We start from the raw sequence: 15,254 nt of genomic DNA, 5'->3' as shown, positions 1-15,254 counted from the left end.
GACCTGGTCAATGATCTGAAGAGAGCTGGGACCACAGTATAAAAGAAAACCATAAGTAACACACTACGCCGTCATGGATTAAAATCCTGCAGCGCACGCAAGGTCCCTCTGCTCAAGCCAGCGCATGTCCAGGCCCATCTGAAGTTTTCCAATGACCATCTGGATGATCCAGAGGAGGAATGGGAGAAGGTCATGTGGTCTGATGAGACCAAAATAGAGCTTTTTGGTTTAAACTCCACTCGCCGTGTTTGGAGGAAGAAGAAGGATGAGTACAACCCCAAGAACACCATCCCAACCATGAAGCATGGAGGTGGAAACATCATTCTTTGTGGATGCTTTTCTGCAAAGGGGACAGACGACTGTACCGTATTGAGGGGAGGATGGATGGGGCCATGTATCGCGAGATCTTGGCCAACAACCTCCTTCCCTCAACAAGAGCATTGAAGATGTTGCGTGGCTGGGTCTTCCAGCATGACAATGACCCGAAACACACAGCCAGGGCAACTAAGGAGTGGCTCCGTAAGAAGCATCTCAAGGTCCTGGAGTGGCCTTGCCATTCTCCAGACCTGAACCCAATAGAAAATCTTTGGAGGAGCTGACTGCCTGTGTTGCCCAGCAACAGCCCTGAAACCTGAAGGATCTGGAGAAGATCTGTATGGAGGAGTGGGCCAAAATCCCTTCTGCAGTCTGTGCAAACCTGGTTAAGAACTATAGGAAACGTCTGATCTCTGTAATTGCAAACAAAGGTTTCTGTACCAAATATTAAGTTCTGTTTTTCTGATGTATCAAATACTTATTTCATGCAATAAAATGCAAATTAATTATTTAAAAATCATACAATGAGATTTTCAGGATTTTTGTTTTAGATTCCGTCTTTCACAGTTGAAGTGTACCTATGATAAAAATTACAGACCTCTACGTGCTTTGTTAGTGGGAAAACCTGCAAAATCGGCAGTGTGTCAAATACTTGTTCTCCCCACTGTATATACTGCATATATGTATGCGTATGTATATACACATATATACCAAGTCGTATAACACCAGGGGGTTGACTCAGCCTGTCATCCTTCCGAGGTCGGTGAAATGAGTACCAGTGTACTGGGCCCGGTGTATGCCCCGGTTAGAATAGGTGTAGGTATACCATATCCCTGTGTGTCGTAAGAGGCGACCAGGGTTGCGTCAGGAAGGGCATCCGGCGTAAAAACCTATGCCAAATCATTATGCGGACAACAAAAAAATTTTCATACCGGATCAGTCGAGGCCCGGGTTACCAACGACCGCCACCGGTACCGGTGGTCAGCAGGGTACCAGTGGAAATTGTGCTACTGCTGGGCGAAGGAGGAGAAGGAGACGGGGAAGGCGAGTCCGGAGGCAGTGGGAGAGGGGGAAGGGTAGAAGTGTGGAGGTGAGAGTTGGAACTCTGAATGTTGGGACGATGACTGACAAAGGACGAGAGTTGGCTGATATGATGGAGAGAAGAAAGGTGGACATACTGTGTGTACAAGAGACCAAGTGGATGGGGTGTAAGGCTAGGAGCATTGGAGGTGGTTTCAAACTGTTCTACCATGGTGTGGATGGGAGGAGAAATGGTGTCGGGGTAATCCTGAAGGAAGATTATGTCAAGAGGGTATTGGAGGTGAGGATAGTGTCTGATCGAGTGATGAGTGTGAAGTTGGAAATTGAAGGGGTGATGATGAATGTCATCAGTGCATATGCACCGCATATGGGGTGTGAGATGGAGTATAAAGAAGATTTCTGGAGTGAGTTAGATGAAGTGGTGGAGAGTGTATCCAAGGATGAAAGAATGGTGATTGGAGCAGATTTCAATGGGCATGTTGGGGAAGGGAATAAAGAGGATGAAGAGGTGATGGGTAGGTACGCTGGTACGGTCTCAACAAGAGAAATGTGGAAGGGCAAATGGTGGTAGAGTTTGCAAAACGAATGGAAATGGCAGTGGTAAATACATATTTCAAGAAGAAGGAGGAACACAGGGTGATGTACAAGAGTGGAGGAAAGTGCACACAGGTGGATTACATCTTAAGCAGGAGATGCAACCTGAAAAAGATTAAAGACTGTAAGGTAGTGGCAGGGGAGAGTGTAGCTCGACAGCATCGATTGGTGGTCTGTAGGATGATTTTGGAAGTGAGTTTGAGGAAGAGAGTGAGGGTTGAACCAAGGACCAGATGGTGGAAGCTGAAGGAGGAAGACTGTTGCGTGGGATTTTGAGAGGAGGCGAGACAGATGTTGGATGGTGGTAAAGATGGGTGGGATGATTGGGCAACTACAGCAGAAGTGGTGAGGGAGATAGCTAGGAAGGTACTTGGTGTGACATCTGGACAGAGGAAGGAAGATAAGCAGACTTGGTGGTGGAACGAGGAAGTACAGGAAAGTATAAGGAAGAAGGGGTTGGCAAAAAAGAAATGAGATAGTCAGAGAGATGAAGAAAGTAGGCAGGAGTACAAGGAGTGGTGGCGAAAGGCAAAGAGAGAGGTGGCAAAGAGAGAGGTGGCAAAGGCTTAGAAAAAGGCATATGACGAGCTGTATGAGAAGTTGGATACAAAAGAAGGGGAAAAGGATTCATACCGATTGGCAAGACAGAGGGACCGAGCTGGGAAGGATGTGCTGCAGGTCAGGGTGATAAAGGACGTAAATGGAAATGTGCTGAGGAACGAGGAGAGTGTGTTGAGAAGGTGGATGGAGTACTTTGAGGAGCTGATGAATGAAGAAAATGAGAGAGAGAAGGTCGGAAGAGGTGGAGATAGTGAATCAGGAAGTGGGGTGGATCAGTAAGGATGAAGTGAGGACTGCTATGAAGAGGATGAAAAGTGGAAAGGCGGTTGGCCCAGATGACATACCAGTGGAGGCATGGAAGTGCTTTGGAGAAATGGCAGTGGGGTTGTTAACCAGATTGTTTAATAAAATCTTGGAAAGTGAGAGGATGCCGGAGGAGTGGAGATTAAGTGTACTAGTTCCGATTTTCAAGAACAAGGGTGATGTGCAGAGCTGTGGAAATTACAGAGGGATAAAGTTGTTAAGCCACACCATGAAGTTGTGGGAAAGAGTTGTGGAAGCTAGGTTGAGAAGAGAGGTGACGATTTGTGAGCAGCAATATGGGTTTATACCAGGAAAGAGCACCACTGATGCGATGTTTGCTTTGAGAATGTTGATGGAGAAGTATAGGGAAGGCCAGAAGGAGTTACATTGTGTGTTTGTGGATTTCGAGAAAGCTTATGATAGGGTGCCAAGAGAGGAGTTGTGGCATTGTATGAAGAAGTCGGGAGTGGTGGAGAAGTATGTGAGGATCGTGCAGGATATGTATGAGGACAGTGTGACAGCGGTGAGGTGTGCAGTACGAATGACGGACCGGTTTAAGGTAAAAGTGGGATTGCACCAAGGATCGACTCTAAGCCCTTTCCTGTTTGCAATGGTGATGGACAGCTTGACGGACGAGATCAGACTGGAGTCTCCATGGACTATGATGTTCGCGGATGACATCATTATCTGTGGGGAGAGTAGGGAGCAGGCTGAGGCGAGCCTTGAGAGGTGGAGGTACGCACTGGAGAGAAGGGGAATGATAGTCAGTAGGAGTAAGACTGATTACATGTGCGTAAATGAGAGGGAGGGTGGTGGTCTGGTGCGGTTGCAAGGAGTTGAGGTGGGGAAGGTGGATGGATTTGAATACTTGGGATCAACTGTCCAAAGTAACGGAGAGTGTGGGAGAGAAGTGAAAAAGAGAGTGCAGGCAGGATGGAGTGGGTGGAGAAGAGTTGTAGGAGTGATTTGTGACAGAAGGGTAGCTGCAAGAATAAAGGGGAAAGAATATAAGACGGTAGTGAGACCAGCTATGTTCTATGGTTTGGAGGTGGTGGCACTAACAAAAAGACAGGAAGCGGAGCTGGAGGTGGCAGAGTTAAAGATGCTGCGATTCTCGTTGGGAGTGACTTGGATGGACAGGATAAGGAATGAGTATATTAGAGGGACTGCGCAGGTAGGAGGGTTTGGAGACAAAGTGAGAGAGGCAAGATTGAGATGGTTTGGACATGTGCACAGGAGGGAAGCGGAGCATATCGGGAGAAGGATGCTGAAGATGGAGCCGCCAGGCAGGAGGAGAAGAGGAAGGCCAAAGAAGAGGTTCATGGATGCGGTGAGGGCGAACATGCAGGTAGTTGCAGTGTCAATGAAAGATGTGGAGTATAGAGCGAAATGGAGATGTTTGATCCACTGTGGCGACCCCAAACGGGAGCAGCCGAAAGAAGATATATATATATATATATATATATATATATATATATATATATATATATATATATATATATATATATATTAGTGGTTCCTTATTATTACTGCTTAATATATAAATATATATATATATATATATATATATATATATATATATATATATATATATATATATATATATATATATTACTGGTTCCTTTCACTCTTCTTCTGATTCCTTGCCTCCTTTTCGACCTTGCCTAGGACTTCAGACTTGACTTCTTGTACACATCAAACACTACGTCCACCCTCTCGTACCTGGCACCATAGGATTCCACCTTTGGGATGATGTCTTCTTTAGCATAGTCATCAAATATCTTTGAAGTGTGTGGAGGTAGGGCATTGATAAGTGCTGAGCCATCAATGATGACTGCATCTCCCCTTGGTTCTCTGTCAGGGATGTTCACTTGCGCTTCAAGAATTTCAGCCAGCTGTGACTTCAGATTTTTTTGAAGTTTTTTTTTTTTTTCAAATTTTTCAGAATTTGGATTTTCAAATGGCCAATTGGGAAGATTTGATCAGAAAGCCCTGCAGAACAGAAATGCCAAATTTAATGCTTGTATCATAATTTGCACGATTTTTCTACTATCTACTACACTAGAAGGGAAAGGTAAGCACAGGCAATCAGACAAGAGAAATCCGAGAACAGGAGATAGAAAGAAAAGAGCAATATCTGGAACGACTTAGGGAATCCTGCAAGAAAATGGGTGAAATGAGGAGTGAAGAATTCAAAAGAGGTGTGGAGATGAGCAAGGAATTCTGGGAAAAAAACTTCTGAGTTACAAAAACCCCAAAATAAAGAGAGGGAATTACAAAATGAGCTGAGGATGTTAAGAGAGGAAAGAACGAGAACAGAGAATGAAATGTTAAGGAACCACACTGAAGATCGAACAGTTGGAAGCCAAAGCAAGGTTGGAGTGCTTGGAGATGGTGAAAGAACAACGAATGAAGCAGGAAAAGGAAATTGACCAATTGAGAGAGATGATGAGATTGGAGAATGAAGAACAAGAGAGAGAGTGGGAGAGGAAACGAAAATAACATGAATTTGAAATTGACCAACTAAAGGAGAGAGCAAGGTTGGAGTACGCGGAGATAGTGAAAGAACAACGAATGAAACAGGAAAAGGAAATCAACCAATTGAAAGAAACGACGAGATTGGAGAAGGAAGAACATGAGAGACAGTGGGAGAGGAAACAAAAAGAAGGACAAGAACAACTAAAGGAGAAAGCAAGGTTGAAGTACGCGGACATAGTGAAAGAACGACGAATGAAACAGGAAAAGGAAATCAACCAAGTGAAAGAAACGACAAGATTGGAGAATGAAGAACATGAGAGACGGTGGGATAGAAAACAAAAAGAAAACGAACTTGAAATTGACCAAGTTAAGGAGAGAGCAAAGTTGGAGTACACGGAGATGGAAAAACTCTGGAAAGATAACGAACAATTAAAAAGGCTCTGAGAGGAAGAACGACTCAAATGGAAAGGAAATGGAGCCAGGAAGTAGAACAGCACAATAATATGGGATGTGTGATATCACCACAGGGAGTAATGTTAGTGGTGCAGAACTTGATTGACATCACTCTCCCGATGAAACCACAATAACAGCAAACCCTGGTGAAGGAGACATTGAGGGAGCATACTGGGTTGTTGACGAATGAAACACATTTTGAGCAGGTCCAGCATGTGGAACTGACAGCCCCAGAGGAGTGTGGTGAATCAATGATGAGCAACCTGCTAGAGAGAAGCGACTAGACCGAGGTGACTCTGGAACGAAGCAGGTACGTGGGCACATGCATACATGGTGCGGACGATGAGCTTAAGGTAGAAATTGAATTTTATATTAATGAAGAGACTCTGTCCGATGGGGTGCACATATGCGTGACCTCTGAATATGTGTGTGGAGTGCCTGTGAATGAATGCTGTGAGCCCACAGTCCAGATTACAGCACCGGTATGTGCTGCCGAGGCCGAAACGTGTGTGGGTACTCACGTGGCGTTCGGGAATGTAGCCCTGGAGTGTGAGGCGGTTGGTCAGTGCGCAGGCAAGGTTGAAGGTGTGGAATTTGAACACCTAACCTTGGAATGTGTGCAGCCTGCTGTGTGTGGGAGTCCTGAGCGTGGAATGAGTGGTGATGTAGGAAATAGGTTAGAGGTGCAAGGGAAAATAGAAATGCCACCAGGACAGAACTTGACACAGGGGACAAAAACCATAATGGACAACTCCGCATGGGTTCTTACGGAGTTAGAGGTGCTGCATCCAGGAGCAGGCTTTAGAAATTGAATTTTAATTTCTCTATCAGCCTCACAGGAACTTTGGGGTAGAGCGCAGATGAGTAGCAATTTGCACTGGCGTGTGTCACTTGGTCTTCAAACCTTTCTAATCACACGAGGGGTTTGGCGAGCTGAATGGGGTTTATCTGTTTTCAGGGAGTTATGGAGAAGAGGGGGAGGCCGCTTCCCCGATTGGGGTTTACCTGACTTCCGCGAACACTGGAGGAAAGGAGGGGTAGACCACAACCCCCATTGAGGCGTGACCCCTTTGAGCCGTGGCGGAAAGGCAGCGGGGTCATGTAATGGGTAATGAGGGATTCGTTCCCTCACCCCCCTTCCAATGAGCCAAAGAAGCGGGCCATATTGGGATGTAAGAAAATCTTGATTGAAAATTATATTGAGAGTGATTGCAAATTGAGAGATGATACAAGGGATGAGTGGCACGAGTGGATTGAGTGATTACTGAAAAAAGTCGTGGAGACATCACAGACAGAGTGTTAAATACACCTGAAACGAGTGGATGACAAAGAGTGGCTTGTTTGAGGAAGGATTGAAATGCCTGGTTGGAACCATGCAGAGGTTCCATGGGGCTGGTGAAGAGATTTTGATGTTTCGTTTAAATTGTTGGAAATAAACGATTAGGGCAGTATGGAGGAGGCCAGCGGACGATGGACGTAGTGACAAATTGATTGGGGTTTGATGAAAAAGTGTTTTTCGTTAAATTTGATGACCAAGTGGGATCCGAAGAACTGGTGTGTTTTTGTTTTCACATAAACGTGAAAGGTGTTGGATGGTGTTGTGGACTGGGTGTGTGGCACTGTGGAATGAATGACTAAAGTGTTTGGGTGAATGGTGTGATTGTGCGAATTAGGAGAGTGAGTGCGAACAACGTACCCTATCGGTAGGAGTCTCCTCACCGAGTTAGTGTAGATTAGGGGGACTTAGAGGATTTGACATGGATTCTGGCTGCTGTTCCATTGTGTTGGCAGACTGCGAGGGGCAGGTGCAGGCCAAGGTATGGTGGTAGTGGCTGGGAGTGTGACATGGTATTGGAAGTTAGTGAGTCGGGAAATAGGGCTCCAGGGCTTTGGGGGTTCCTGACAGGTGAAGGCTATCAGAGGTGCTAGGAGAACACGGTAGGGTTCAGTGCCAGGAGAGCACAGTAGGTTCAGTGCCAGGAGAGCACGGTAGGGTCAGTGCCAGGAGAGCATGGTAGGGTTAGTGCCAGGAGAGCACAGTATAGGTGCTATGAGAGCACAGTATGGGTGCTATGAGAGCACAGTGTGAGTGCTAGGAGGGCACAGTATGGGGGCTAGACAGAGCCACCCCTTCGTTAGGAGCGCCAGAAGCACGCTCAGGTGAACCCCGAGGTCACTGGGTGTCCTCCACCCCCGATTGGAAGCAGGCAAATAGGCCTAATAGTAGTCACACTCCCCAGCCAGCGAGTTATGCCTGGCACCACCAAATGGAAAAAAGACAAATAATGGCCTTGCCCAGGTTTAATGGAATGGAACAGTGTGCCAGGTCAGGAAAAATGGGTCATGGGGATCATTCTAGCCATCGCAGGGTTTGTTGCATTGTTTAGAGCTAAAAGTGAATGGTTAGGTTCGATGGACTCTCCTCCACACCATTCATGCATGACACCTGGTACCAGTAATGTTGATGGGAAAATTTGTTTGCAAGGGCCAGGCTAGGTCACCCTCTCCAAGTGCCAGAGAGTTCACCAGTATATCATGAGCACACACCCACGAAGATAACGTTGAGTAAGAAACACACCATCCTGTCTGTGAAAGAAAAAAAAAAGAGAAAGAAGGAAAAAAAAAAGATAACAACCAAAACAAGTCCTGCCAAAACAAGTCAGGCAAGGAAGGTTAAGGGTACACTCCATCTCACCTGGTCTGAGGTCATCACACCCACTTGCGTCCTCAAGAACGCCTCCAAACTGCATTTGCTTACCATCGATATCACCGTGCCACCATTGCTGTGTCACCTGCTGTCCAATAAAGGGCTTGTTGCCTGCTGCTGCTTTTGAGTAGGCCATATGGGCCAAAGCATTTTTGTGGGCCATTGAGGCCAAATTGAGGCTCAATTCCTGACACAGATCGGGGTTGGCCCCACGCACACAATAGCAGAATCTGGTGAACGCAAGCGCTGGCCCCGTGCTTAATGGCGGATCTGTGCGCACTGTACCGGGCATGCTCAATAGCAGGAGGACCTGTGCTTAGCTCGTGACACCTTATTATCATACAGAGCAGGGCACAAATGGCACATATCTTGTTCTCGCCTGTGCATGGGTTTACCCTAACACATTTCCGTCGGTCCTCGCTGGTGGCCGTGGGTGTTCTCCACAGACTGCGGACGTCTCCTCGCCTCTCCGGCCAGCGAAGCTGCGATCAGGCAGGGGCGTGTTGTACAGCTTGGGCCGTGTGGCGCATCACGGAGCAGGCACATTGACCAGCGCGAATCAGGGCTGCCTAGGCTGGCATTCGATACCGACGCCACCCTCGGCCTGTTCGTGCAAGGCAATTCATGTTGCGGAGTTTGGTGTGGGGTGATTCATATCATGTCTTGGGGTCAGAGCAAGAGGATTCTACAGCTTGGGGTCATCTTGCCATAAGTGGAGTGGAGCCGCTTCCCGCCATCGCGGCCGGGCTGCACGGGGCCGGGGCCAACCAGAGTGCTCAATTCGGGTGACGACGCATCGCTTCGGGGTGGCCCCCTGCCCCGCACCACAGGGTTTATAAAAGGCGGATCGCGAAGCCGTTCACTCTCTCCCATGTGCTGGATTTCCAACTCGCTTTCTCCACTCATTGCCTGCGGCGACTCCTCCACTTCCCTGCCCTTCTCTGCCCACACATTGCTGACTCCACCACCCACCTGGTCCCGCCTACCACTCCGCCCACTCGCTCTCGACTCCGCCTTCTCCACCCAAGTCCCTCCCTTCACGCCCGTCGGTCGTGTCTCATTCTTTGGACCAACGCTAGCTGCACGAAGTGCCACGGAGCAAGAAACGGTGTGCCAGCTGTCAGGGAGGTATCGCCCAGCGGAACATCCCCCCAAAACGTATTTGTGGCCTGATCGAGCAATCATGCAAGGTATTCAGAGACCGTTAGCCTCATCTCCTCTCCTCTTTTTTTTCTCTTCATTAACTCATCCTCATCGGGGTGTGTGTGTGTGTGTGTGTGTGTGTGTGTGTGTGTGTGTGTGTGTGTGTGTGTGTGTGTGTGTGTGTGTGTGTGTGTGTGTGTGGTGTGTGTGTGTGTGTGTGTGTGCGTGTTTGGCCTGGCACCTGTCCTCGTAAGTTAAGATTGCAGAAGATTATTATTATTATTTCGGGTTAAGTCTGCTCTATGTCTGCTTTTGTAAGTTGCTTGTATTATTGTCGCACCTCACGCTTCTTTCTATCCCTGCATTACACACACCAAGAAAATTATTCACTGGACCACATAACTTTCCTCGCCTGCTTTTAAATAAATTATTATTAGAAATGTTCCCAGCTCGTTTTTGTCTGTTCTTTCATTGATCCAGCATTGTCCGAATCCTAGCTTAGCCAGGGCTTTATTCCCAACAATCCATTTCTTTTCGCCGGTACGTTCTTGACAGTGTCGCTCGGCTGCATCCGATCCGGTAAAGTGATCCGGTTAAGACAAGGCGTACCGAGAGCGTGTTCCCCGGTAATGAAATCACGTGATTAATTTGGTTACCCGGTTAACCCATAGACGGGAGGACCCAAGGCCACATGGTTGATTTATTGGCATTCACGGTCGGTTAGCGACCCACCGCGTCACGGAGTTATCCGTGTGCGACGGCCTACAATTCTGGGGATCTGATGGGAGCCGAGATAGCTTCCCCTCCCCCCTCAGTGGCCCTCTCACTCAACCGGAAGGCAACGATCTTTAATATCAATTAGTGAGTCGGTGGTTAGAAAGAGCTTTATGGATTAGATACATAGGTCCTGGGGTCGGGTGGGGGGGGGGGGGTAGTGGATGGAGGAGTGGGGTTGCTTTTTCCTTCTGCACATCATTTATAGTAACCATTATTTTTGTAGTTTTACCAATTACATACCCAATATTGTTCCATTACATACTCCTCTTCATTCTGTAGTAATTCTGACCTTTAATTGTCTTCTCTCAACTGCAATTAAATATAGGTGGAGAACTTTGCAAAGCTTTATGGTATTCAGCTGCGGACTGGATGCTTCTGCAATACTGGCACCTGCCAGGCACAGCTCGGCCTCAGTGATTGTGATATCAAGACCAACTTAGAAGTGAGGCCCAGCATTTATGCATGACTTCGTTAAAACATTTTATATGCTATTATTCACAATTGTTTTCAATTAACTTGTGTATTTAGAAAACATTTTTACAATATGATTCTTTCCTTTGATGCCATTTTGCTACACTTCCTTTTGGCTGCATGATTCCACTTAATCCTTTGTTTAGGATAGTGATTGATCTTTTCTCACTGTTTTTTGGCTTAATCATCTTGAACTGTTTCCAAATGGCCTTTGTGAAATGTTTCTCACCACTCAGGCTGGCCATGTTTGTGGGGACTTGGTAGATTTGGTGAATGGACGTCCAACAGGTGCAGTTCGTATCTCATTGGGCTACATGTCTACATGTGAGGATGTACATGCTTTCCTGGACTTTGTGGTCAACTGCTTTGTGAAAAGATCACAGCTTGCTGGTGTTGTATTTCCCACTCTACCGAACACAAGACCTTTTGAAAGCAATGACCTTGACGCATCTCAGACGGAGACATCATTGCCATTTGAAAAGCCACAAAGAAACACTCGACCAATTCTTACCAACATCTTCGTCTACCCAATCAAATCCTGTGCACCCATTGAGGTATTTTACTTTCCACAAAAATCATGCACTCCTCACTGCACACTTGTTTTTTTTTTATCCCACCTCTTTTTTCACTTGCAATAAGTGGGGCAAACCAAGCCTGGTGTTGGCTTAGTGGTTAGGGTGGTGGCTTGGGATCCCAGTGTCCTGAGTTCAAGCCCCGTTGGCTGCTGAATTAACACCAGGGGGTTGACTCAGCCTGTCATCCTTCCGAGGTCGGCGAAATGAGTGCCAGTGTACTGGTCCCGGTGTATGCCCCGGTTAGAATAGGTGTACCATATCCCTGTGTGTCGTAAGAGGCGACCAGGGTTGGCGTCAGGAAGGGCATCCGGCCATAAAACATTGCCTCACAAAAAAAAGCCAAACCCCTGCACAGCAGGGAAAAACGGATAAAATAAGTGGGGCAAACTCAGATGTATTGGGACACTGGGTGTATTGAGAGGTCCCCGATTGCAACTATCATTGGCCAATGAAATATTTATTTGTAACATGTTGGTGGTTAATACCATTGGCCAAGAATAGCTGCTAAGGAGAATGTTTTTATCAGCTATTCTTCCCCATGTTCCATTGTATTTGAGTTCCCCATACTCCTAACACGATCATAAATTATGGGACTTATTTTTCTGTCAAGAGAAAATTATTAACCAGAAAAAAATTAACGTTTGAAAAAGGTTGTTTCCAAAATAGTTTGAGATAGTGGTTTTTTTTTTTTTAACGAATCCATAGTTCATCTTTGATTAATCTTTTTAAAATATGTGTCCGATTATCAGGAAGTCCCAACACTTCCTATGTGGGGATGGCACAGACACTCCTAGGTTTAATACAACACAATTCCTCTAAAAAAAATTACCAAGGTATAAACTTATTAACAAGCAGTCGTCTGTGGAGGATTTCGCATTCAATAACATTCATTAAACTTTTGGACAACATTGCTGAACTCCAAAACTGACCGACTCAACATAGCCATTTTATAATCCTTCTTATTCTTATTTTTCTTCTTTTCAGACAGCCTAACTCAAAATTGGTCTGAGCTCAGGACTTGGTTAAAACACAAATATACTGCATTTTATTGTGGGAAGGTCCACCACTACTCAAAATTTTCACAACTTGAAAGGATCCACGAAAAGTAAGCAAAACTGCAACACTATGCATCCTTATAGGAAGGGAAATGAGGGTGGATGGGACCACCTTTGTCAACCAACATGGTGGGGGCAGGACCGCTGCAAAGCAGGAGCCAATCACACCTCAATGGGTGTGGTTAATAGCATGATATTACATACAGTCCAGCAGTATCAACAACAGAAAACCCATTTTTAAACCTGCTTATGTCCAGAGATGTCAATAAGTCACTTGAGGGCAAGTCTTGAGTAATTCTTTTGCATTTGAGTTCAAATCTCAAGTAAAGTTCATCGCCATCTCAGTTCATCCCCAATCCAAAACCTTGATATTTCCTTCCCTTATTTCACCCCCCCCCCCCCCCGCAACCCACTCCAATCCCACCTCCTTCCAAATTTCCAGTTTTCTCTTGTATTATTTTGTCGTCTAATACCATGGCTTCAGACAAAGCAGTGATTCAATACACAAGTACAGATCTTTTGTAGTTACATAACCGTGGCTCTCAGGTGAAAGTTTGTTTACCCCAGGATACTCTTACAAAGATTCATTTTTGGTATTATGCACAAACGTGAATGCCAGGTTAGTTGAAAAATATAGCGTCAAATAAATGTTGTGGATCCCTATCCTCATCAGCAACAACCTTCGGACAAAGGAGTGATTCGATATACAAGCGCATAATTATTGGAGTTACGTAATCATGGCTCTCAGCTGAAAGTTTGTTTACCCCAGGATATGTGTTCAAATATTTGCAGTTTTGGTATTGCACATAAACGTGGATGCCAGGCTAGTAAAATACCGCAGCATCGAATAAAAGTGGTGGATCCCCATCCTCGTTAGCATCAACCTTGGCAACCTGTCAGAATAAGGACCTTGAGGCATGTTTGTATTCATTCTGAACAATCATCATTTGTATTACCATCACTATTGCTTGTTAATGTTAGATCACTGTGCAATAAGTATGATGACTTTGAGGCAACTGTAGTCACCCAGTACAGTGATGTAAATCTAATGGCAGAAACTGAAACTTGGTTTACCTCAAACAAGCCATCCGCATTTTTTGACATACTAGCATTTACTCTCTATCACTGACCATGATGGGCGAATGGAAGAAGGAGTTGCACTTTAGGCTCGAGATGATATCAACTCTCAACAAGTGTTTAATAATCTTGTCCCAACACATTGAAATTATTTGGGTTAAATTGACATCATCATGTACCGTGTGTCTGATGAGGAACGTCTACGCATGTGTTGTCTATATTCCACCACGATATCCTCGCCTTCAGGATGTAACTGATCACATAATTGAGATGGTTGACCTGATCAATTCGATGGAGGAAGTGGTAGTACTCATCTTGTGGGATTTTAATGATCTCTGCCCCAATGTTATTGAACAACATGCCCTGTTGACACAGTTAGTTGTAACACCAACACGAGGCAATGCAATACTTGATAAGATTTTGACAAACTTTCAGGAACTTTATGCTGAACCAGTAATATGTGCCCCAATTGCATCTTCTAATCGCTGTGTTGTTATAGCCTGACTGTTTGACTCATTTCAACCTCTGAAATCCACCAGGTCTAAACTAAGACTTTTTCGTGAAGCATCTATTCAAAAATTTGGACAATGGATTACGGAGTATAACTGGGCTGATTTGAGCTCGACCAATAATCCTGATTAAATGTGAGAAATTTTACATATGACCATGATAGAGCAATACAAACAATGCTTTCATGAGATAGTGATTAAGCAGAAACCTTGGGACAAACCATGGTTCAACAACAATCTCTGCCGTTTAATAGTACAACGGAACTCTGCACATGACATCGGTGATTTTGATCGATACCATCAACGAAGGAACATAGTCCAGCATGATATCAACAAAGCTAAAGGCCCAGTCACACCTTGACGTTTTAGCCAGCAATGGCAACGTATCAAAATGTATGTAAAACGCTGGCTTACGCTGAACTTTTGATGTTTTTTTTAAAGATTCGGACGTATTCATAACGAGTTGGTCGTATGCATAACATATTAGTAACGGACACAGAACGTTTCGTTGTCTTAAAGATAACTTATACCAACGAATGCTTAGCCTGTTGTCGGCGTTCACAACCTATGCCCAACGATAGTCTAACTTATGCATAGCGCGCTGCACGTATCGCCGACGATCACGTGGCGTAGCCTATTAAAAGGCTGCCGCACAATGATTCAAATCATAACCGCCGGAGAAATGGAAGTGTCAACATCGCAGTCACACCTTGGTAATCTTGCCAGCGTATGCCGACCTCTGAAAAATGCATCTAAAACGCTGGCGCACGTCGAATACGGAATTGGTAAATTTGGTATACGTGAATAGAACGCTAAAGTAAGCTATCATACGTCGTAGTAAGTGGAGTACGTCTTGAAATTTTAAACGTGTTAAAAATTTTACGACGTATTGCCGTATGCCTCACACGTTCCGCATATGATGGGAATAAGTTGTATGCACGATATGCGATCGTTGGCACACGTCGACAAAAGTTACTTGTAAGTTACTCATAAGTCGAAACACGTCGAGGTAATGGTTAGCATCAGTGTTCCAGACTCCCTGGTTTTTTTTTTTTTCTTCGGTATGACGGTGATGTTGACACTTCGATTTCTAGTGCGGTTCTAATATAATACAATTAATATTGTATTAATTAATATTAATATTAAGCTGCCGCTCAACGATTTAAATCATAACCGCACTAGAAATCGAAGTGTC

The 15,254-nt window shown here is 45.3% G+C and overlaps 1 protein-coding gene across 10 annotated transcripts in view; it reads left to right on the top strand.

Annotated features, from left to right (window-relative positions):
• Nucleotides 1-15,254, top strand: part of MOCOS (molybdenum cofactor sulfurase) — a 366,395-nt gene that overhangs the window by 199,480 nt on the left and 151,661 nt on the right. For all 10 annotated transcript variants that reach the window (XM_085872802.1, XM_085872807.1, XM_085872811.1 and 7 more), the window contains 2 exons: nucleotides 10,698-10,814; nucleotides 11,080-11,397. In XM_085872802.1, the coding sequence (XP_085728928.1) occupies nucleotides 10,698-10,814; nucleotides 11,080-11,397 (435 nt within the window). The remainder of the gene's footprint in view (nucleotides 1-10,697; nucleotides 10,815-11,079; nucleotides 11,398-15,254) is intronic.

This window comes from Eptatretus burgeri, chromosome 3 (assembly GCF_056783735.1).
Source record: "Eptatretus burgeri isolate ZD-2024b chromosome 3, Ebu_testis_v1, whole genome shotgun sequence".
NCBI classification, from domain to species: domain Eukaryota; kingdom Metazoa; phylum Chordata; class Myxini; order Myxiniformes; family Myxinidae; genus Eptatretus; species Eptatretus burgeri.
This window is presented reverse-complemented; position numbering and strand designations above follow the sequence as displayed.